Source organism: Anomalospiza imberbis, unplaced genomic scaffold (genome assembly GCF_031753505.1).
Source record: "Anomalospiza imberbis isolate Cuckoo-Finch-1a 21T00152 unplaced genomic scaffold, ASM3175350v1 scaffold_52, whole genome shotgun sequence".
Taxonomy (NCBI): Eukaryota; Metazoa; Chordata; class Aves; order Passeriformes; family Viduidae; genus Anomalospiza; species Anomalospiza imberbis.
The window spans coordinates 738,559-758,830 of record NW_027100130.1 but is presented as its reverse complement, the minus strand read 5'-3'; the positions used below and the strand labels follow the sequence as shown (position 1 = coordinate 758,830).

The 20,272-nt window shown below is 61.4% G+C and overlaps 2 protein-coding genes across 2 annotated transcripts; both read left to right on the top strand.

Moving 5' to 3' along the window:
• Nucleotides 1-1,780: 1,780 nt before the first annotated feature.
• Nucleotides 1,781-10,647, top strand: CAPN1 (calpain 1). Its single transcript, XM_068178685.1, is given in 27 exon segments — nt 1,781-1,909; nt 2,873-3,051; nt 3,054-3,139; nt 3,220-3,289; nt 3,375-3,380; nt 3,383-3,492; nt 3,963-4,096; nt 4,170-4,338; nt 4,421-4,504; nt 4,578-4,663; nt 4,736-4,800; nt 4,803-4,809; nt 4,884-5,044; nt 5,119-5,136; nt 5,139-5,273; nt 5,276-5,295; nt 5,393-5,404; nt 5,515-5,726; nt 5,800-5,839; nt 5,916-5,981; nt 6,982-7,039; nt 7,114-7,178; nt 7,255-7,323; nt 9,043-9,121; nt 9,200-9,316; nt 10,088-10,146; nt 10,300-10,647. Coding segments are annotated over 26 exon segments (2,133 nt in total). The 5' UTR covers nt 1,781-1,909; nt 2,873; the 3' UTR covers nt 10,327-10,647.
• A 1,205-nt stretch (nt 10,648-11,852) lies between these two features.
• POLA2 (DNA polymerase alpha 2, accessory subunit) lies at nt 11,853-19,563 on the top strand. The gene is made up of 18 exons (XM_068178634.1): nt 11,853-12,036; nt 12,389-12,516; nt 12,613-12,698; nt 12,889-12,943; nt 13,023-13,129; nt 13,512-13,699; nt 14,383-14,471; nt 14,547-14,702; nt 15,076-15,138; nt 15,228-15,270; nt 15,798-15,916; nt 16,391-16,429; nt 16,539-16,612; nt 16,734-16,842; nt 17,439-17,545; nt 17,844-17,903; nt 18,058-18,184; nt 19,330-19,563. The coding sequence occupies exons 1-18, from the start codon at nt 11,907-11,909 to the stop codon at nt 19,561-19,563; spliced, it is 1,914 nt and encodes a 637-aa protein (XP_068034735.1). The 5' UTR covers nt 11,853-11,906.
• The last annotated feature ends 709 nt before the right edge of the window (nt 19,564-20,272 follow it).

The following is a 20,272-nucleotide window of genomic DNA, read 5'->3' as shown; positions in this document are numbered from 1 at the left end:
AAATTCCCTGATTCCCACCCAAATTCCCTGATTCCCACCCAAAATCCCCGATTCCCACCCAAAATCCATAAATTCCACCCTAAATCCCTGATTCCCACCCAAAATCCCCGATTCCCACCCTAAATCCCTAAATTCCACCCAAAATCCATAAATTCCACCCCAAATTCCCTGATTCCCACCCAAAATCCCCAATTCCCACCCAAAATCCCTAAATTCCACCCCAAATCCCTGATTCCCACCCGACACCAGCCCTGGGCAGCCTGGGCTAACCCTGAAGGCCCAGACAGGCCCAGGGCAAAGAAATCCTCAAAACTGGGGAGTTTACAACAAGTTTGGAGCCAATTTCCCTTTAATTTTGGGTGCAATTTGGGCCCTTTTTGTGTGGAAATTTGCTCTTTTTTGGTTTGACCCCAAAGTGGGCCGCTTTTTTTCTTGTTTTTTAACCCTAAAACTAGCCCCTTTTTGCTTTTGGCACGCAATTGGTCTCTCACCTTTTTTAAATTTTTGACCTCAAATTTGGCCCTTTCTTGGTTTTGTCCCAAAATTGGCCCTTTTTTTTTTGCTTTTGGCCCAAAACCCCCTGGGATTGGGGCTGCTCCACACCCAGTTTGGGGGAAAACCTGCTGGAACTGGGGCTGTGCCACAGCCTCGATGCCCTTTCTTTGGTTTTCACCCAACCAGTTTTGGGGGTTTTTAACCCAAGCCCCGTTTTTGCTCACGCGTGTCTCTTTCCTGCCGTCCCAGCTGGTGGTTTGGGGTGATATCTTCTCAGTTTTTGGTTTTTTTTTTTTCTTTCTCACCCAAACCCTCCAAAATTGCCCAGAACCGCTCCTTTTCTCCCCGAGGCCCCTCCTGCCTCCCCATTTTGGGGGGAGAAACGTAGAAAATGGGCGAAAAACTGCAGGAAATTGGCAACAACACGTGTTAAAAAATCCTTAATTTTGATTTTTTTTTTTTTTGTTTTTCCTGTGGGGAAAAGCGGTGAAAAATTAAAAAGGGGGAGTGGCATCTGCCTTGGGGAGGGGGGTCCGCGGTGAGTGTGTCACCCGTGTCACGCACACCCCACAGATGTCCTCCCCCACCCCAGGGTCCCTCCCTGCGTGTCCCACCCTGCCCAGCCCCCCCCCAGTGTTCCCCCCCCCCCATCCCGTGCCCAGCCCCACCCCACGCCCCTCCCCCCCTTCGATGCGGTGAAAATCCCGCAGGATTTTCCCGAAGAGCCCCAAACCCCCCCAAACCCACCCCGGGCCCCCCCAAATCCGCTCCGTGTCCCTCCCTGCGGGGGGCAGGGAGGGAGCGGCGCAGGGAGGAGTCGCGGGGGGGGGGGCGGGGGCGGCCTCGCCTTCCTGCTCCAGGAAGTTTGGGGTGAGAAATTCGCTTTTGCCCCGTTTTCCCCCCCAAAAAGAGCGGCGAGCCCCGGAGCGCCGCCCCCGCCGGCAGAGGTACGGAGCGGGCCCCGGGAGGGCACGGCCGGTGACACAGCGGGAGCGCCTCCAGACCCCGCGCCCCGGCGCTTACACAACTCCGGCACGGGGCAAAAACCCGCGGGAACGGGCAAAACCTGCCCCCGGGGCCCGCTCCCTTCCCTGCCCGCAGCCGGGAAAGGGGTGGGAGTTGGGGGGGGCTCCCCCACCCCACCCCCGAGCCGTGGTTTTGCCAAAAAAGGGGATTTGGGGGTGCTGGAGCTGCCTCGGGGAGGGGGAACGGGGGTTGCTGCTGGTTTTGCTGGACTTGTGGTGGTTTTCCCTGGGGTTTTAATTCTTTTCCGGCGTTTCCTCCCCAGCAGCGGGGCACAAGCAGCAGCTGAGGTGCAGCCGGGCCCAGCCCTCGCCCCACGGCACCTGCCGGGGCTGCAGGCCCCCAAAACGGGGTGAAAAGAGGCCGTTTCTGCCGACTTCACCCCAAAAACGTACGTGGGGAGGGGGCGCAAGGGGACCGGGCACTGTCAGGGAGGGTGGCCCAGGGAACTGGGGGGACCCCTGGGCAGGAGGGTGGGTCGGACTCCCCCTCACCCCATTTTGGGGTTATTTGTGCGTTTTCGGGGCACAATCCCCGAGTTTGGGGTGTCCATGACCCTTGGGCTGTGCTGGGGTTGGGGGTGACAGCAATCCCGTGTTTGGCCTCATTTTGGGGGGGGGCTGCACTGCCCCCACCCCTGTCACGGCTCTGTCACTCCTTGGTGGCTCTGATTAGCATTAATTAACATGCCTAGTGCTTAATTAAGCACCCCAATGCTTAATGAGCCTACCTCAGGGCTCGAGGAAGGCCCTCGGGGTTGGACCCACCTCAACCTGCAGGACCAGTTTGGGGCCCTTTCCCGTTTCCTCAGCCTTTGGGGCTGTCCCGCACTCTGACAGGGCCATTTCGAGGTGAAACCCCAGGATTTGGGATCTCTGTGAGCTTCCCTGCCCCCAGAATTCCCGCTTCTTTCCCCAAAACGGCATCGCTCTCAACTCACCAAAACCGCCCCCATTTCCTCCAACCCGACATGGGCGCGGCTCCAAATCGGGGGGAAAATCCCAAATTCCCTCACCCCCCCCAAAAAACCCCCAAATTCCACCCCAAAACCCCCATCCCTGTGCGGAACACGCACCTCAATCCTGCTTCTCCCTGAATCCTGAGCGCATTTTTCCAGTTTCCCCACCAAAAACCCCATAATCCCCCACAAACCCTAAATTCCACCCCAAAAACCCCAAACCCCCCCATCCCCATGCGGGCCACGTGTCTCACCCCTTTTTTCCCCGAATCCCGAGCACGTTTTTTCCTGTTTCACCCCCAAAAACCCCAAACCCCCCCTCCCCGTGCAGCCCACCCATCTCACCCCCATTTTTCCCCGAATCCCGAGCGCCTTTTCCCCGCTGCCTTCCCGCAGGATGGCGGAGCCGCCCGTGGTGCCGGTGTTCTGCACCGGCGTCTCAGCGCAGGTGCGGCGGCAGCGGGCCAAGGAGCTGGGGCTGGGCCGGCACGACAATGCCGTGCGCTACCTGGGCCAGGATTTCGGGCAGCTGGCCGAGGAGTGCCGGCGCTCCGGGACCCTTTTCCGGGACCCCACCTTCCCCCGGCCGCCACCTCCCTCGGCTTCCGCGAGCTGGGCCCCGGCTCCTCCAAAACCCGCGGCGTGCAGTGGAAGAGGCCCACGGTGAGCCCGGCGCCGTCCCCGTCCTCCCCAGAATCCCGTGGGAACGTGCCGATATCCCAAATTCTGGCGCGTTCCCGCAGGAGCTGTGCCCGCGCCCGCAGTTCATCGTGGACGGCGCCACGCGCACCGACATCTGCCAGGGAGCGCTGGGTGAGGAGCCCTCGCTGTCTGCCCCGAATCTGTGGGGTTTGGGGGGTGGTTTGGCCAGGAATTTGGCGTTTTTGGCCCCGCCCAGGTGACTGTTGCTGCTGGCGGCCATCGCCTCGCTGACGCTCAACGAGACCCTCCTGCACCGCGTGGTGCCGCACGGGCAGAGCTTCCAGCAGGGCTACGCCGGCATCTTCCACTTCCAGGTCAGCAAACCCCGGGCTCGGGGCTCCCCTCTGCCATTTTGAGTGCAAATCCCGACGTTTTGGGGCTCCCGCCATCGCTTCAGGACTCCTCTTGTCATTCTGAGAGCTTCCCACGCCATTTTGGGGCTTTCCTCACCTTCTTAGGCGTCCCCTTGACCATTCCTCACCTTCTTAGGCGTCCCCTTGACCATTCTGAGGTGATCTCTCACAGTTTTTGGGGCTCCGCTCTGCAATTTTGGGGTGACCCCCCCCCCCCAGCGTTTTAAGGATTCCCTCCGCCATTTTGGTCACGCCTCCAAATTTTGGGAGGATCCCCCGGTACCTGGGCCCTTTCCCCACCCAGTTCCTCGTGTCCCCTTCCATTATGGCGACTCCGCTTCCCTGCTGCCTTGTGGGACCCCAAACCGGGCGTTTTCCCCCCAAAATCTCCTTCCCTGCATGAAGCAGGGGGCCCCTCCTTGTCCCCCCAGATCTGGCAGTTTGGCGAGTGGCTGGACGTGGTGGTGGACGATTTCCTGCCCACCAAGGACGGGAAGCTGCTCTTCGTGCACTCGGCCGAGGGCTCCGAGTTCTGGAGCGCGCTGCTGGAAAAGGCCTACGCCAAGTACGGCCCCTCCCCGCTCCCCGCGCCCGTTTTGGGGCAGAACCCCCCAAAAACCGCCGCGGCTGCCGCGCAGGGTGAACGGCTGCTACGAGGCGCTGTCGGGCGGCAGCACCTCCGAGGGCTTCGAGGACTTCACGGGCGGCGTCACCGAGTGGTTCGACCTGCGCCGGCCCCCGGCCGACCTCTACCAGATCATCCTCAAGGCGCTGGAGCGCGGCTCCCTGCTCGGCTGCTCCATCGACGTGAGTCACGCCAGGCATTTCGGGGCAAAACCGGCGGGATTTGGGCTCGCTCCCTGGGTAAGGGCGCGGTGGCTCCTCGCAGATAACGAGCGCCTTCGACATGGAGGCGGTGACCTTCAAGAAGCTGGTGAAGGGCCACGCCTACTCGGTGACCGGCGCCAAGCAGGTGAGCGTGGACGGCGGTTTGGGGGGAAAAGGGGTGGATTTTGGGTGGCGGAGCCTGACGGCGCCGTCCGCAGATCCCGTACCGCGGGCAGGCCCTGGAGCTCATCCGCATGCGCAATCCCTGGGGAGAGGTGGAGTGGACGGGCGCCTGGAGCGACGGGTGAGGCTTCGTTAGCGCCAGGCTCGTTAGCGGTAACGACCCAGGGCCCTGCTGACCCGGCTGTCCCCGCAGCTCGGCCGAGTGGCACGCGGTGGAGCCGGCGCTGCGCCAGCAGCTCATGGTCAAGATGGAGGATGGGAATTCTGGTAGGAGAAGTTCAACCCAGACCCCTTTTCCTGGCCGTTTCGTGGCCGGAAATGAGGGCAAGCTCTTCCTGCAGGATGTCCTTCCGGGATTTCCTGCGGGAATTCACCCGCCTGGAGATCTGCAACCTCACCCCGGACGCGCTGCAGTCCCGCAAGTTCCGCAAGTGGAACACGCGGCTCTACGACGGGACGTGGCGGCGCGGCAGCACCGCCGGCGGCTGCCGCAACTACCCCGGTACGCGCCGGGGGACGGCGCCGGGCCCGCCAGGCCGGGCGCCCGCTGAGCCTCCTCTTCTGCCCCCTTTGCAGCCACGTTCTGGATCAACCCCAGTTCAAGATCCAGCTGGAGGAGGTGGACGACGACCGGGACGAGGACGGCGGGCGTGAGCCGGGCTGCAGCTTCCTGCTGGCGCTGATGCAGAAGCACCGGCGCCGCGAGCGCCGCCACGGCAAGGACATGGAGACATCGGCTTCGCCGTCTACGAGGTAACGGGATCGGCTGGGGTCAGTCAGGGTCAGCTGGGGTGACCTGGTGTCGACCGTCACCAACCACGGTCCCCCGGTGTCCCCTCTCTCCCCACAGGTCCCTCCCGAGGTGGGTACCGCGCGCCGGCGGCGCCGATCCGGCGCGGCGCCGGTCGGGGCAGGCCGCGCCCGGGGGTGTTTTTGGGGCGGCTCTGGAGCGTTTCCCCCCGGTGCCCGCAGTACGTGGGGAGGTCGGGCGTGCACCTGAAGCGGGAGTTCTTCCTGGCCAACGCCTCGCGCGCGCGCTCCGAGCAGTTCATCAACCTGCGCGAGGTCAGCACGCGCTTCCGGCTGCCGCCCGGCGAGTACATCGTGGTGCCCTCCACCTTCGAGCCCAACAAGGAGGGTGACTTCGTGCTCCGCGTCTTCTCCGAGAAGAGAGCCGGCACCGAGTAAGCGTCGCCGCGGCAGCGCCGGCAAACGCGCGCCGCGCCCGCGCTCAGCCCGCTCTGTGTCTGTCCGCAGGGAGATGGACGACAAGATCCAGGCCACGCTGCCGGACGAGGTCAGCCGGGGCCGGGGGCCGGGCCGGCGGGGCGCCGGGGCGGGGCGCGTACCGAAACGGCCGCTTTTTCCCCCAGAAAGTGCTGGGCGAGAGCGAAATCGATGAGAACTTCAAGCAGCTCTTCCGGCAGCTGGCGGGGCCGGTAAGGGAGCGGGGGCGGTTGGTGTGACCTCGGTGGTCGGTGGTGATATCATTGGTTGGCAACGACATCGTTGCTGGTGACGGTGGCATTGGTTGGTGGTGACATCATTTGTCGGCCATGATGTCATTGTTAGCAACGACATCATTGTTGGTGATGTCATCGGTTGGCCGTGATGTCATTGTTTGGCCATGATGTCATCAGTTGGCCATGATGTCATTGGTTGGCCATGACATCAGTGGTTGGCCATGACATCATCGGCTATTACATAATTGGTTGGCAGTGATGTCAGTGATTAGCAATGATGACATCATTGGTTGGCCGTGATGTCATCGGTTGGCTGTGACATCATCGGTTGGCCATGATGTCATCATCTGGCAGTGATGTCGTCGGTTGGCAATGACATCATGGGTTGGCCATTATGTCATTGGTTGGCCATGATGTCATCATCTGGCAGTGATGTCATTGGTTGGTCATGATGTCATCGGCTGTCCGTGATGTCATCATCTGGCAGTGATGTCGTCGGTTGGCAATGACATCATGGGTTGGCCATGACGTCATCGGTTGGCCATGATGTCATCGTCTGGCAGTGATGTCATTGGTTGGCCATGATGTCATCGGCTGGCCGTGATGTCATCGGCTGGCCATGATGTCATCGGCTGGCAGTGATGTCATTGGTTCGTAATGACATCATGGGTTGGCCATGACGTCATCGGTTGGCTGTGATGTCATCGGTTCGCAATGACATCATGGGTTGGCCATGACGTCATCGGTTGGCCATGATGTCATCGTCTGGCAGTGATGTCATTGGTTGGCCATGATGTCATCGGCTGGTCGTGACGTCATCGGCTGGCCATGATGTCATCGGCTGGCAGTGATGTCGTCGGTTGGCAATGACGTCATCGGTTGGCCGTGACGTCATCGGTCGGTCATTGCGTCCCTGGTTGCCGACGATGTCACTGCTCGCCGGTGACACCGGGGCCACCCCCCGTCCCCTCCGCAGGACCTGGAGATCAGCGTCGCCGAGCTGCAGACCATCCTCAACCGCATCATCGCCAAACGTGAGCCGGGATTCGCGGGCCTACCCCCCATTAGCCCCGCCCCCCTCGTTAACGCCCAAAACTGCCAATTCCAGACAAAGATCTGCGGACCAAGGGCTTCAGCACCGAGTCCTGCCGGAGCATGGTGAACCTGATGGACGTATCCTGCGCCCGTGGGCCAGGGGGCTCGGGGGGGTCCCCGGGAGCCCCCCTTTCCTTAACCCCCCCTCCCCCAGAAAGACGGGAACGGGAAGCTGGGACTGGTGGAGTTCAACGTCCTCTGGAACCGGATCCGCAACTACCTGGTGGGTCTGGGGGCTCTCCCGGCTCCTGGGGGGTTTGGGGTCTCTCTGCCGATTGGAGACCCCCCCCCACTATTTCTCCCCCTTTTTTGGGGGTGTTGGGGTGTGGGGTGAAGATTTTGGCATCTTTCTTTATGGGTGGTCTCCACTTCGGGGGCATTTTGGGGTGCACTGGGGTGTTTTGGGTGACCCCTGTGCTTTGGGGGGATTTTGGGGTTCCCTGGGGTGTTTTGGGTGACCCCTCTGCTCCTTTGGGGGGGATTTTGGGGTTCACTGGGGTGTTCTGGGTGACCCCTGTGCTGCTTTGGGGGGATTTTGGGTTGCACTGGGGTGTTCTGGGTGAACCCTGTGCTTTGGGGGGATTTTGGGGTGCACTGGGGTGTTCTGGGTGACCCCTGTGCTCCTTTGGGGGGGATTTTGGGGTGCACTGGGGTGTTTTGGGTGACCCCTGTGCTTTGGGAGGGATTTTGGGGTGCACTGGGGTGTTCTGGGTGACCCCTGTGCTTTGGGGGGGATTTTGGGGTGCACTGGGGTGTTTTGGGTGACCCCTGTGCTCCTTTGGGGGGGATTTTGGGGTTCCCTGGGGTGTTCTGGGTGACCCCTGTGCTTTGGGGGGATTTTGGGGTGCACTGGGGTGTTCTGGGTGACCTCTGTGCTGCTTTGGGGGGATTTTGGGGTTCCCTGGGGTGTTTTGGGTGACCCCTGTGCTTTGGGGGGATTTTGGGGTGCACTGGGGTGTTTTGGGTGACCCCTGTGCTTTGGGGGGGATTTTGGGGTGCACTGGGGTGTTTTGGGTGACCCCTGTGCTCCTTTGGGGGGGATTTTGGGGTTCCCTGGGGTGTTCTGGGTGACCCCTGTGCTTTGGGGGATTTTGGGGTTCCCTGGGGTGTTCTGGGTGACCCCTGTGCTCCTTTGGGGGGGATTTTGGGGTTCCCTGGGGTGTTTTGGGTGACCCCTGTGCTTTGGGGGGATTTTGGGGTGCACTGGGGTGTTCTGGGTGACCTCTGTGCTTTGGGGGGATTTTGGGGTGCACTGGGGTGTTCTGGGTGACCCCTGTGCTTTGGGGGGATTTTGGGGTGCACTGGGGTGTTCTGGGTGACCTCTGTGCTTTGGGGGGATTTTGGGGTGCACTGGGGTGTTTTGGGTGACCCCTCTGCTCCTTTGGGGGGGATTTTGGGGTGCACTGGGGTGTTCTGGGTGACCCCTCTGCTCCTTTGGGGGGGATTTTGGGGTTCCCTGGGGTGTTCTGGGTGACCTCTGTGCTTTGGGGGGATTTTGGGGTGCACTGGGGTGTTCTGGGTGACCCCTGTGCTCCTTTGGGGGGGATTTTGGGGTGCACTGGGGTGTTTTGGGTGACCCCTGTGCTGCTTTGGGGGGATTTTGGGGTGCACTGGGGTGTTTTGGGTGACCACTCTGCTCCTTTGGGGGGGATTTTGGGGTGCACTGGGGTGTTCTGGGTGACCCCTCTGCTCCTTTGGGGGGGATTTTGGGGTTCCCTGGGGTGTTCTGGGTGACCCCTGTGCTTTGGGGGGATTTTGGGGTGCACTGGGGTGTTCTGGGTGACCCCTGTGCTCCTTTGGGGGGGATTTTGGGGTTCCCTGGGGTGTTTTGGGTGACCCCTGTGCTTTGGGGGGATTTTGGGGTGCACTGGGGTGTTTTGGGTGACCCCTGTGCTTTGGGGGGATTTTGGGGTGCACTGGGCTGTTTGGCTGTTCCTGCCAGAGCATCTTCCGCAAGTTCGACCTGGACAAGTCGGGCTCCATCAGTGCCTACGAGCTGCGCCTGGCGCTGGAGGCCGCAGGTGACCCCCGGGGACCCCCCGGGACCCCTCCCCTGCCCGGGGGGCCCCCGGTGACCCCCGGGCTGTCCCCTGGCCCAGGGTACCGGCTGAACAAGAGGCTGCACGAGCTGCTCATCACCCGCTACGCCGAGCCCGACCTGGCCCTGGACTTCGACAGCTTCGTCTGCTGCCTCGTGCGCCTGGAGACCATGTTTCGTGAGCGGCACGATGGTCCCCAACCGTCCCAAACCATCCCAAACGTTCCCAAACCATCCCTCCTGCAGTCCTGAGCCATCCCCAACCATCCCAAAGCATCTCAAACCATCCCCAACCATCCCTCCTGCAGTCCTGAGCAATCCCCAACCGTCCCCAACCGTCCCAAACCATCCCAAACCATCCCTCCTGCAGTCCTGAGCCATCCCCAACCATCCCAAAGCATCTCAAACCATCCCCAACCATCCCTCCTGCAGTCCTGTGCGATCCCCAACCATCCCAAACAATCCCAAACCATCTCAAACCATCCCTCCTGCAGTCCTGAGCCAACCCCAACCATCCCAAAGCATCTCAAACCATCCCCAACCATCCCTCCTGCAGTCCTGCGCGATCCCCAACAATCCCAAACCATCTCAAACCATCCCTCCTGCAGTCCTGAGCGATCCCCAACCATCCCCAGCCATCCCAAACAATCCCAAACCATCTCAAACCATCCCTCCTGCAGTCCCTGAGTGATCCCCAACCATCTCAAACCATCCCAAACAATCCCAAACGTTCCCAAACCATCTCAAACCATCCCAAACATTCCCAAACCATCCCCAACCATCCCTCCCGCAGTCCTGAGTCATCCCCAGTGATCCCAATCGATCCCTCCCAGATCCCAAATGATCCCGCCCCGATCCCGAATCATCCCGGCCTTCCCGACCACATTTTTCCCTCAGAAATGGAACTTCCCCCCCACCCCCAAATCCCAACGCCTTTCCCTCCCCTCAGGGTTTTTCCAGGCCATGGACGTGGACCAGGACGGCGTCGTCACCTTCGACCTGCTGCAGGTACCCGGGCGAGCTCGAGGCCTTCCTCCTCCCCTCCTCACCTTCCTCCTCCTTTTTCTCCTCCTCTCCCTCCTTCTCTTGCTTTTCCCACGCTTCCTTCCCCCTCTCCTGCTCCCCTTCCTCCCTCACCCTCCTCCTCCTCCCTGTCCCCAGTGGCTCCAGCTCACCATGTTCGCCTGACCGGATCCTCCAAGTGCCTTCCACGACCCCGCGCCGGTTTTTTCCCTTTTTTTTGGCTTTTTTCGGCAGAAAAGGCTGGACGGGGGGGTGGGGTGGGGGTCACACGGGACCCCCCGAGCTTTGCCAAAGCCCCCCGTCCCTCCCCCGCCTCACGCTCGGCCCTTTTGGGGCAAATCCTCCGGATTTTGGTGCCTCTTGTGCTGACGGAGCCCCGGCCGTCGCCCTTCGCTTCAGGGATCTGCTGCCCCCGGGTGCCATAAAGTGATTTTTTTTTATCCTATAAATTAAAAATGAGATAAAAACCAAAAGAAAAAAAAATTATTTAAGTCAAAACTCCTTTTTCTGGCAGTTCTTTATTCCCCTCAAGGTGGGGGGTGAGGGCATTCCGAGGTGCTGCAAAACAGCAGGTTTAGGGGTTGCCTTGGGGTTACAGATCACATATTTGGGGTGAGACTCATATTTTTGGGGGGTGTTTTGGTGGTTGTGACTTAAAACCTGGGCGTGTCTCCTGGGCGGGGGGTGCAGGACGAGGCTGAGGGGCCGGGCAGGGAGGGGACCCCGGAGCCGGGGCAGAGGCCCCGGGGCAGGTGCGACCCCCGAGGCCCGGTTCCCCCCTCAGGCCCGGTTCTCTCCCCCCAGGCCCGGTTCCCCTCAGGCCCGGTTCCCTCAGTCCTGGTTCCCCCAGGCCCGGTTCCCCCCTTAGTCCCGGTTCTCCCAGTCCCGGTTCCCCCCTTAGTCCCGGTTCCCCCAGTCCCGGTTCCCCCAGTCCCGGTTCCCCCAGTCCCGGTTCTCCCAGGCCCGGTTCTCTCAGTCCCGGTTCTCCCCAGTCCCGGTTCTCCCAGTCCCGGTTCTCCCAGGCCCAGTTCCTCCCTTAGTCCAGGTTCCCTCTCCCCAGGCCCGGTTCTCCCAGGCCCGGTTCCCCCCTTAGTCCCGGTTCTCTCTCCCCAGGCCCGGTTCCCCCAGGCCCGGTTCTCCCAGGCCCGGTTCCCCCCTTAGTCCCGGTTCTCCCAGGCCCGGTTCCCCCCTTAGTCCCGGTTCCCCCCTCAGGCCCGGTTCCCCCCTCAGGCCCAGTTCCCCCCTTAGGCCCGGTTCCCTCAGTCCCGGTTCTCCTCAGTCCCGGTTCCCCCCTTAGTCCCGGTTCTCCCAGGCCCGGTTCCCCCCTCAGTCCCGGTTCCCCCCTCAGTCCCGGTTCCCCCCTCAGGCCCGGTTCCCCCCTCAGTCCCGGTTCCCCCCTTAGTCCCGGTTCCCCCCTCAGTCCCGGTTCCCCCAGGCCCGGTTCCCCCAGGCCCGGCCGGCTCGGTTCCCTCAGAGCCGCCTCAGCCCCGCCCCCTCAGCGCTCTGAGGGCGCGAACTTTCCCGCCCTTTTTCCCTCCCGCCCTTTTCCCCTCCCACCCCGGTGGGCGGTGCTTAGGGCACGCCGGTCCCGCCCCTCCGCCCGCCCATCGCGCTCCCATTGGTCCGTTCTGTCTAAATCTGAATAACGACTCCCTTTTCCCCCGCCTTGGCCACGCCTTTTCTCCTTATACGGCTTGGCCACGCCCCCCCTCACGGAGTCGCGCCCGCGCGGTTCGAGCGCGGCCATGGCGGAGCCGGGCATGGAGCCGGAGCCGGAGCCGGAGCGGGGCCCGGAGCCGGTGACGGCCGAGGCGGTGCTGAGGGAGCTGCGGCTCTTCGAGCTGCGCTGCGAGGGCGAGGAAGTGCCCGACAAGCGTGAGGGCTCCGGGGGGCGCGGCCTGGGGGGGACGTGGGGAGGAGGAAGGGGGCTCGGGGGGTGTCAGGGGAGCTGTGAGGGGTGTTGGGGGGCTGGGGTTGTCAGAGGGGGTTTGGGGGGTGTCGGCTGTGCTGAGGAGGAGTTTGGGGATCTGGGGGTGTCCGGGGAGCTGTGGGGGATTATTTGGTTTATGAGGGTCACGGGGGGCTGTTGTAAGGGCCGGGATTTTGGGAGCTGCCGGGTTTTGGGGGGCACAGAGGATGGAGGGGGTGATTAGGAAATACCCAAAGGTTTTGGGGGGGGGTCTCGGTGGGATTTGGGACCTCCCCCCGACCCCTCTTCTCCCCGCAGTGGTGGAGCTGTGCCTGAGCCACGGGCTGGGCCCGGTGGCCTTGGCCAACGAGCTGCTGGCCTTCGTCACCAGCAAAGACCTCGACCTGCAGCTCACCCCCGAGGGCCTCGACGCCTTCGAGCACGAGGTGGGGGTCCCCGATTGCCCCCTTGGGTTCCCCAGAGCCCCCGGAGGGCGGGGAGCCCTCAGCATCCTCCCCCCCATCCTTGCCCTGCTGCCCCAGGTGCTGGCCAAGCGCGGCGGCCGCGGCCGGCGCGGGCGGGACGAGCGCCGGGGGCTCCTCCACGACATCCACTCGCTCCAGGAGCTGTATCCCCACGTCCCGAGGAGATCCCGAGGAGATCCCGAGCAGTCTGGGGGGTCTGGCGGAAAGCCGGGGGCCGTGAGCGGTCACGGATCCCCCGCGGGGGCCTGGGAATGGGAGGAATTCTTGGATTTGGGGCTCCGGGGGGGGCTTCACCCCAAACCTGGAGCGTTGGTGCCCCTTAACGAGCGCCAGCCTCGACGAGGAGCAGGAGGACGAGCTGCTGGACGCCTACACCACCCCATCCAAGGTGGGCACCACCCCAAATGCGCGGGGTTTGCCTCAAAACCGGCCTGGGAGCATCCTTTTGCTGTGCCTGCTCCCCGCAGGGCTCCCAGAAACGCAGCAATTCCACACCAGAGACGCCCCGGCCCAAGCGAGCGCCGTCGTCCCGCAGCCCCTACGGGCTCTTCTCCCCCGGCAGCTTCTCCCCGAGGTGGGTGAGGGGACTGGGGGGCTTCCGGAGTCACCCTTTCTGCCTCTTTTCTTCCTTCCTTTCCCTTAAAACCACACCATTACGGAAGTTGAGGTGGAGCGTTTTGAAGCTCTGTAAGCTTTGGGGGGAGTGTTAAGTCCCCACTGAACTCCTTGCAGTCACAAAGTCTTTAAAGCCACAAACTCTTGTCGTTTTTAAACCTCGTTGACCCCCACAGACCGCTAAGCCCCGTTAAAACGCCCTGCGCGCAGTTCAGGGAATTCAGCCCTCTGAGCTCCTTTTGTCTTTTCGTGCTCAGAACTGGAGGTAAACCCCAAATCCACCGAGTTTCAGGGTGGGACGACTCCAGCCTGAATCACCCTTGGTTTTCTTGTCCCCACAGTGTCACCCCCTCCCAGAAATACTCGTCCCGTGGGGGCCGGGGCGAGGTCGTGGCCTCGTTTGGCTCCGTCCAGGCCCCGGCCTGGAGCGGCCGCGGCGGCTGCGCCGTCAGCCTCTTCGGCTGCCCCGAGCAGAGCCTCAGCAAACCCTACAAATCCATGTTCCAGAAGGCGCTGGACGTGCGGGAAGGTGGGGACGGACACCCTGGGTGTGGGGGGCCAGGGGGTGTTGGTGACACCGGGGTCACCCCCAGCGGGTCAGGGGGTGTTGGTGACACCGGGGTCACCCCCAGCACAGCCGGGGTCAGGGGTTGGGGTCAGGGGGTGTTGGTGACACCGGGGTCACCCCCTGCACAGCCGGGTCAGGGGTTGGGGTCAGGGGTTGGGGTCAGGGGGTGTTGGTGACACCGGGGTCACCCCCTGCACAGCGGGGTCAGGGGTTGGGGTCAGGGGGTGTTGGTGACACCGGGGTCACCCCCAGCGGGTCAGGGGGTGTTGGTGACACCGGGGTCACCCCCAGCACTGCTGGGGCCAGGGGTTGGGGTCAGGGGGTGTTGGTGACACCGGGGTCACCCCCAGCACAGCCGGGTCAGGGGTTGGGGTCAGGGGGTGTTGGTGACTCTGGGGTCACCCCCAGCGGGTCAGGGGGTGTTGGTGACACCGGGGTCACCCCCAGCACAGCCGGGTCAGGGGTTGGGGTCAGGGGGTGTTGGTGACACCGGGGTCACCCCCAGCGGGTCAGGGGGTGTTGGTGACACCGGGGTCACCCCCTGCACAGCCGGGTCAGGGGTTGGGGTCAGGGGGTGTTGGTGACACCGGGGTCACCCCCAGCGGGTCAGGGGCGCTGTTGGTGACACCCGGGTCCCCTCCCAGTGCTGGCCGAGCGGGTGGAGGAGCTCGGGGAGGTCCTGCGGAGGCACCACGGCCTGGACAGCTTCAGCTCAGCCGTGCTCCCAGCTCAGGTGAGGTCCCAGCCCCCGTTTCGGGGTGAATCCCCCCCGTTCTGGGTTAACCCCCGCCGTTCTGGGGTCCCGCAGGAGCCGGTGACGGTGCTGGGGCAGATCGGCTGCGACGGGAACGGGAAGCTCAACGCCAAATCCGTGCTGCTGGTGGGGGACAGGGAGCACTCGGGGGGGGCCCAGGTCCCGCTGGACCTCTCGGAGCTTCCAGAATATTCCCTGTTCCCGGGACAGGTGTGGCTTTGGGGGGCTCCCCCTGCCCTCCCTGCCCCTTTTCCCCAATCCCTGCCCTTTTTTCCCCAATCCCTGCCCTTTTTTCCCCAATCCCTGCCCCTTTTCCCCAATCCCTGCCCTTTTTTCCCCAATCCCTGCCCCTTTTCCCCAATCCCTGCCCTTTTTTCCCCAATCCCTGCCCCTTTTCCCCAATCCCTGCCCCTTTTCCCCAATCCCTGCCCTTTTTTCCCCAATCCCTGCCCCTTTCCCCAATCCCTGCCCCCTTTTTTCCCCAATCCCTGCCCCTTTCCCCCCCAGTTCCCACTCCTTTTCCTTGATTCCCACACTTTTTCCCGATTTCCCCCCGTTTTCCCCCAATCCCGGTGTCCCACAGGTGGTGGCTCTGGAAGGCACCAACAGCACGGGCAGGAGGATGGTGGTGACCAAGCTCTACGAGGTGACCCCGTCCCCGGGGGGATTTGGGGCGGAACGGGGGCATTTGGGGTGGAATTGGGGCATTTTTGGACATTCCTGCCTTTCCCACAGGGGGTCCCTCTGCCCTTCCACACCCCCGCGGAGCCGATGGCAGGTGAGCCCTGGGGCCTCCACTTTTTGTCCCCATTTCTGTCCCCAGATCCCCTTTTTCTCCCCCAGATCCCTTTCTTTTTGTTCCCGGCTCTGATTTTTGTCCCCCAAATCCTCATTTTCTCCCCAAAGTGCCCTTTGGATTCTCCATCTCCCCCTTTTCCTTCCCCAATCTCCCCTTCTGTCCCCAAACTCCCCTTATTGCCCCCAAATCCCTCTTTTTTCCCCTCCCAAACTCCTTCTTCACCCCCAAACCCCATTTTGGGATCCCAAATCTCCCTTTTTGTCCCTAAATCCCCCCTTTTTTTCTCCCCAAGCCACTTTTTCTCCTCATCCCCCCCTTTTTTCCTCCCCACATTCCCATTTCCATCCCCCAGACCCTCCTTTGTGTCCCTGAACCCCCCCATTTTCCATCCCTGTTCATTCCTAAACTTCCCCCTTTTCTCCCAAGCCCTCTTGTTTCTCCCAAAAACCCATTTTTTTCTCCCAAAAACCCCTTTTTTCCCCCAAAAAAAACTTTTTTTTCCCCAGAGCAGAGGATGGTGCTGGTGGCCTGCGGCCCCTTCACGCCCTCGGACAGCGTCGCCTTCGAGCCCCTCAGTGACCTCCTGGAGGTCGTGGCCCGTGACCGCCCCGACGTTTGTGTGCTGGTGAGGACAATTAATCCCTCATTAATGACGAATATTTAATTACCTCCATCATTATTAACCCAATCCTGCACCCCTCACCCCAACCCCGCAGCCTCGAAATGCTTGGGAGGCTCCAAACCCTGGAAAATTCACGTCAAAATCCCTTTCTGAGCCCCAAAACACCCATTTTTCATCCTAAGAGTGCCCAAAACCTCTCATTTTTCACCCAGCAATGCCCCAAATCCCCATTTTTCACCCCAAAGTGACAGAAAAGCTCCATTTTAAGAGCAAACGCTGCCCTCGGAGTCAAACCCTGATTCCCTGCCTGGGCACAATGCATCAATTTCAGCAATTTCCCCTTTTTGGTCTCATTTTGCCCTGAAATTTTAGGGGTGTGGACTAAAACCGGGGTTCACTGATGAGAATTATTAAAAGCTCTATTTTTTGGGGGTGATTTAAAGCGATTCTTTGCTGGCTTTCCCCATTTTTCTGCAGTTTGGGCCGTTCCTGGACGCCAAGCACGAGCAGGTGGAGGTGAGGAGGGGTCCCCCCAAAATCCCCTCAATCCCTGCGGGTTTGGGGCAGCACCAGATCCCCAGAACCACGGGAATTGTGCCGATCCCGCTGCTTTCCCCCAATGCAGAGCTGCCAGCTCCTGAGCCCCTTCTCCGACGTGTTCCGGCTCTGCCTCAGGACCATCGTCGAGGGCACCAGGAGGTGGCCACGGGAACAGCCCCAAATTCCCATTCCCACGGGTTTTTGTTTTTTTTTTTTCCCCAGAAACACCACTTTTCACCCCAAAAATCTCTCATTTTTCCCTTTTTCCCCCCCGCCCCAGTGCTGGCTCCCAGCTCGTGCTGGTGCCCTCGCTCCGGGACGTCTCCCACGATTTCGTGTATCCGCAGCCGCCCTTCCCCTTCCCGGACCTGCCCAAGGAGGACAGAGCGGTACCGGCCCCAAAATTCCGCTTTTCCCCCAAAAAAATGAATTCCCAGGAGGTCCCCACCCCTCCTGGCAACCCCCAGCTGGGATTTGGGCTGAAATCCCCCTTTTTCTGCTGCTGCAGCTTCCAGGGGCACAGAGGGTTTAGGATTGGGATTCCAGAGCTCCCAACGCCCCTCCCAGCCCTTTTTGGGTTCAGATTCCTTCATTTAATGATTCCTTGTCCCTCAGGAGCAGATCTGATGTTCCTGCAGAAAATCCAGCTCAGCCCCGGGGATTTTGGGGAACATTTTGGGGGCTTAAGGGAAACTTGGTGGGACTGGGGCAGTTTTGAGGTGATTTAGGGCCAATTTGGGGCATTCCAGGGCAGATTTGGGGCATTCCAGGGTGGGTTTTGAATATTTCAGGAGGTTTGGGGCGTTCTGGGCTGGGTTTGGGGCATTCTGGACTGGGTTTGGGGTGTCCTGGGCTGGGTTTGGGGCGTTCTGGGCTGGGTTTGGGGTGTCCTGGGCTGGGTTTGGGGTGTCCTGGACTGGGTTTGGGGCATTCTGGGCTGGGTTTGGGGTGTCCTGGCTGTCCAGCCCCGTGTCCGTGTGTCCAGCGCGTGCTCCTGGTGCCGGAGCCCTGCACCCTGGACATCGACGGTGTCGTCTTCGGCCTCACCTCCACCGACCTCCTCTTCCACATGGGGGCTGAGGAGATCAGCAGGTGCCCCTTTTTCACCTTTTCCCCCTTTTTTTGACCCTTTCCCCGCCGTTTCTTTAACCTTTTCCCCTTTTTGTTTAACCTTTCCCCTCCCTTTCTTCAATCTTCCCCCATTTTTTAGCATTTTCCCCTTTTTTTTACACTTTTTTCCCCTTTTCTTCTCTGCCTTTTCTCTCTTCCCTTCCCCCTCCCCAATCCCCTCTTTCCCCCCATTTTCCTTTCCCATTTTCCCCCTTTTCCCCGTCCCTTTTTTCCCGTTCCCTCCCTTTTCTCACCCATTTCTCTCCCCTTCCTCCCACAGCTCCTCCGGGGTCTCCGACCGCTTCACGCGGATCCTGCGGCACATCCTGACGCAGCGCAGGTGAGGACCTCCCAAAAACGCCTCTGTCCTCCACCAAAACCTCTCTGTCCTCCCAAAATCACCTTTTTTCCCCCCCAAAATGCCTCTTTACTCCCCAAAACCCCTTCTTTCCTCCCCAAAAACCCCTTTTTTCTCCCCAAAACCTCCCCTGCAGTTTCTACCCCCTGTACCCACCCTCCGAGGAGCTCAACGTGGACTTCGAGGCGCTCGCGGCGTTCGCGGCGCTGCCGGTGACCCCCGACGTCCTGGTGACCCCGTCCGAGCTGCGCTTCTTCGTCAAGGTCAGCCCCAGCCCGACCCCAACGCGGGCACAGGCCGGAATTCCAGCGGGAAAACCACGGGCAGGGCCGGGATGGGGCTGGGGGGACCCAAATCACCCGGACCTGGTGGATTTTGGGGTCTGGGTGGGCTGGGGGGACCCAAATCACCCGGACCTGGTGGATTTTGGGGTCTGGGTGGGCTGGGGGGGTCCCAAATCACCCGGACCTGGTGGATTTTGGGGTCTGGGTGGGCTTGGAGGGTCCCAAATCACCCGGACCTGGTGGATTTTGGGGTCTGGGTGGGCTTGGAGGGTCCCAAATCACCTGGACCTGGTGGATTTTGGGGTCTGGGTGGGCTGGGGGGACCCAAATCACCTGGACCTGGTGGATTTTGGGGTCTGGGTGGGGTCCCAGTTCCGCCGTGACCACGGATTTTTGACAGTCCCCGCTGTCCCTGTGGGGTCCTCTCCATCCCATGACTGCTGTCCCCTATCTCTTTCCCCTGTCCCTGTCCCTTTTCCCTTATCCCCGTCCCTTGTCCCTTATCCCTGTTCCCTGTCCCCTGTCCCTGTCCCTTTTCCATGTCCCTTTCCCTGTTCCCTGTCCTCATTCTTGTCCCCTTTCCCTTGTCCCTGTTCCCCATCCCTGTCCCCGTCCCTGTTCCCTGTCCCCATCCCTGTCCCTGTCCCCATCCCTGTCCCCTGTTCCCTGTCCCCATCCCTGTCCCCGTCCCTGTCCCCATCCCTGTTCCCTGTCCCCATCCCTGTCCCCGTCCCTGTTCCCTGTCCCCATCCCTGTCCCTGTTCCCTGTCCCCGTCCCTGTTCCCTGTCCCTGTCCCCATCCCTGTCCCTGTTCCCTGTCCCCATCCCTGTTCCCTGTCCCCATCCCTGTCCCTGTTCCCTGTCCCCATCCCTGTTCCCTGTCCCCATCCCTGTCCCTGTTCCCTGTCCCTGTCCCCATCCCTGTCCCTGTTCCCTGTCCCCATCCCTGTTCCCTGTCCCCATCCCTGTTCCCTGTCCCCATCCCTGTTCCCTGTCCCCATCCCTGTCCCTGTTCCCTGTCCCTGTCCCCATCCCTGTCCCTGTTCCCTGTCCCCGTCCCTGTTCCCTGTCCCCGTCCCTGTTCCCTGTCCCTTTCCCTGTCCCCTGTTCCCTGTCCCCTGCAGGACGTCCTGGGCTGTGTCTGCATCAACCCCGGGCGCTTGACCAAGGGCCAGGCCGGGGGCACCTACGGGCGGCTGCTGCTGCGGAGAGAGCGGCCCGGGGACAGAACCGGGGACAATCCTGCAGAGAATCCCGGGGACAATCCTGCAGAGAATCCCGGGGACAACCCTGGGGACATTCCCGGGAACAGCCCCCAGAGCAGCCCCTGCGTGGCCGCCCAGGTCGTGAGGATTTGAGCTCCCAGCTCTGCCCGTTCCCACCCACGGCTGCAGGGGCAGGAACTGGGCTTAAAACTCCCGGAATTCCAGTTAAAACTCCTGGAATTGGGCTTAAAACTCCTGGAATTCTGGCTAAAACTCCTGGAATTCTGGCTAAAACTCCTGGAACTGGGGTTAAAACTCCTGGAATTCTGGTTAAAAAGCCCCAAGACCGTTTGGCATGTGGAGGATTTCCCCAGGAGGATTCAGGATTCACCTCCAGTAAAATGGAATTTGGGAAGGGGAATCCGGGCGTGGGATCCTCCCTGTCCTGGTGTCGCCCTTCGCCTTCCGTGGCCTCGTTAGGGAACTTGGAATTTAATTAGTCCCAGACCAATTAATTACGGAATCCTGGTGCTGCTGCTTCCCAGGAAAAAACAGCTGCGGGTCTGGCTTTGACCCTTTTCCCAAACTTTTTGCCCCGAATTGATGATGATGAAGGTGAAAATTAATTAAAGTTCCTGCCTGTCCCAGTGTCATTTCCTAAGGGAAAAGGTAAATCCAAGGGGTGGATTTTGGGGTAAAACCAGGGAAAACTGGGGCCGGGGAGGGAGACTCCCCTCACGACTCTGGTGTGTGGCCAGGATTTTCCCAAAAATCTCCTTTTTTCCCCCAAATATCTGCATGGAGCAGTTGGGAAGTGCCAAGGTCACCGCCCAGTTCCTCCTCTGCTCTCTGCCCAATTCCA

Excerpts from the sequence above, each read along its gene's own strand:
- POLA2 (XM_068178634.1), top strand. The coding sequence starts at position 11,907 with ATGGCGGAGCCGGGCATGGAGCCGGAGCCGGAGCCGGAGCGGGGCCCG. Across the intron at positions 12,699-12,888 it reads ATCCACTCGCTCCAGGAGCT|CCTCGACGAGGAGCAGGAGG; the intron begins GTATCCCCACGT and ends AACGAGCGCCAG. Across the intron at positions 13,130-13,511 it reads CCCGGCAGCTTCTCCCCGAG|TGTCACCCCCTCCCAGAAAT; the intron begins GTGGGTGAGGGG and ends TTGTCCCCACAG.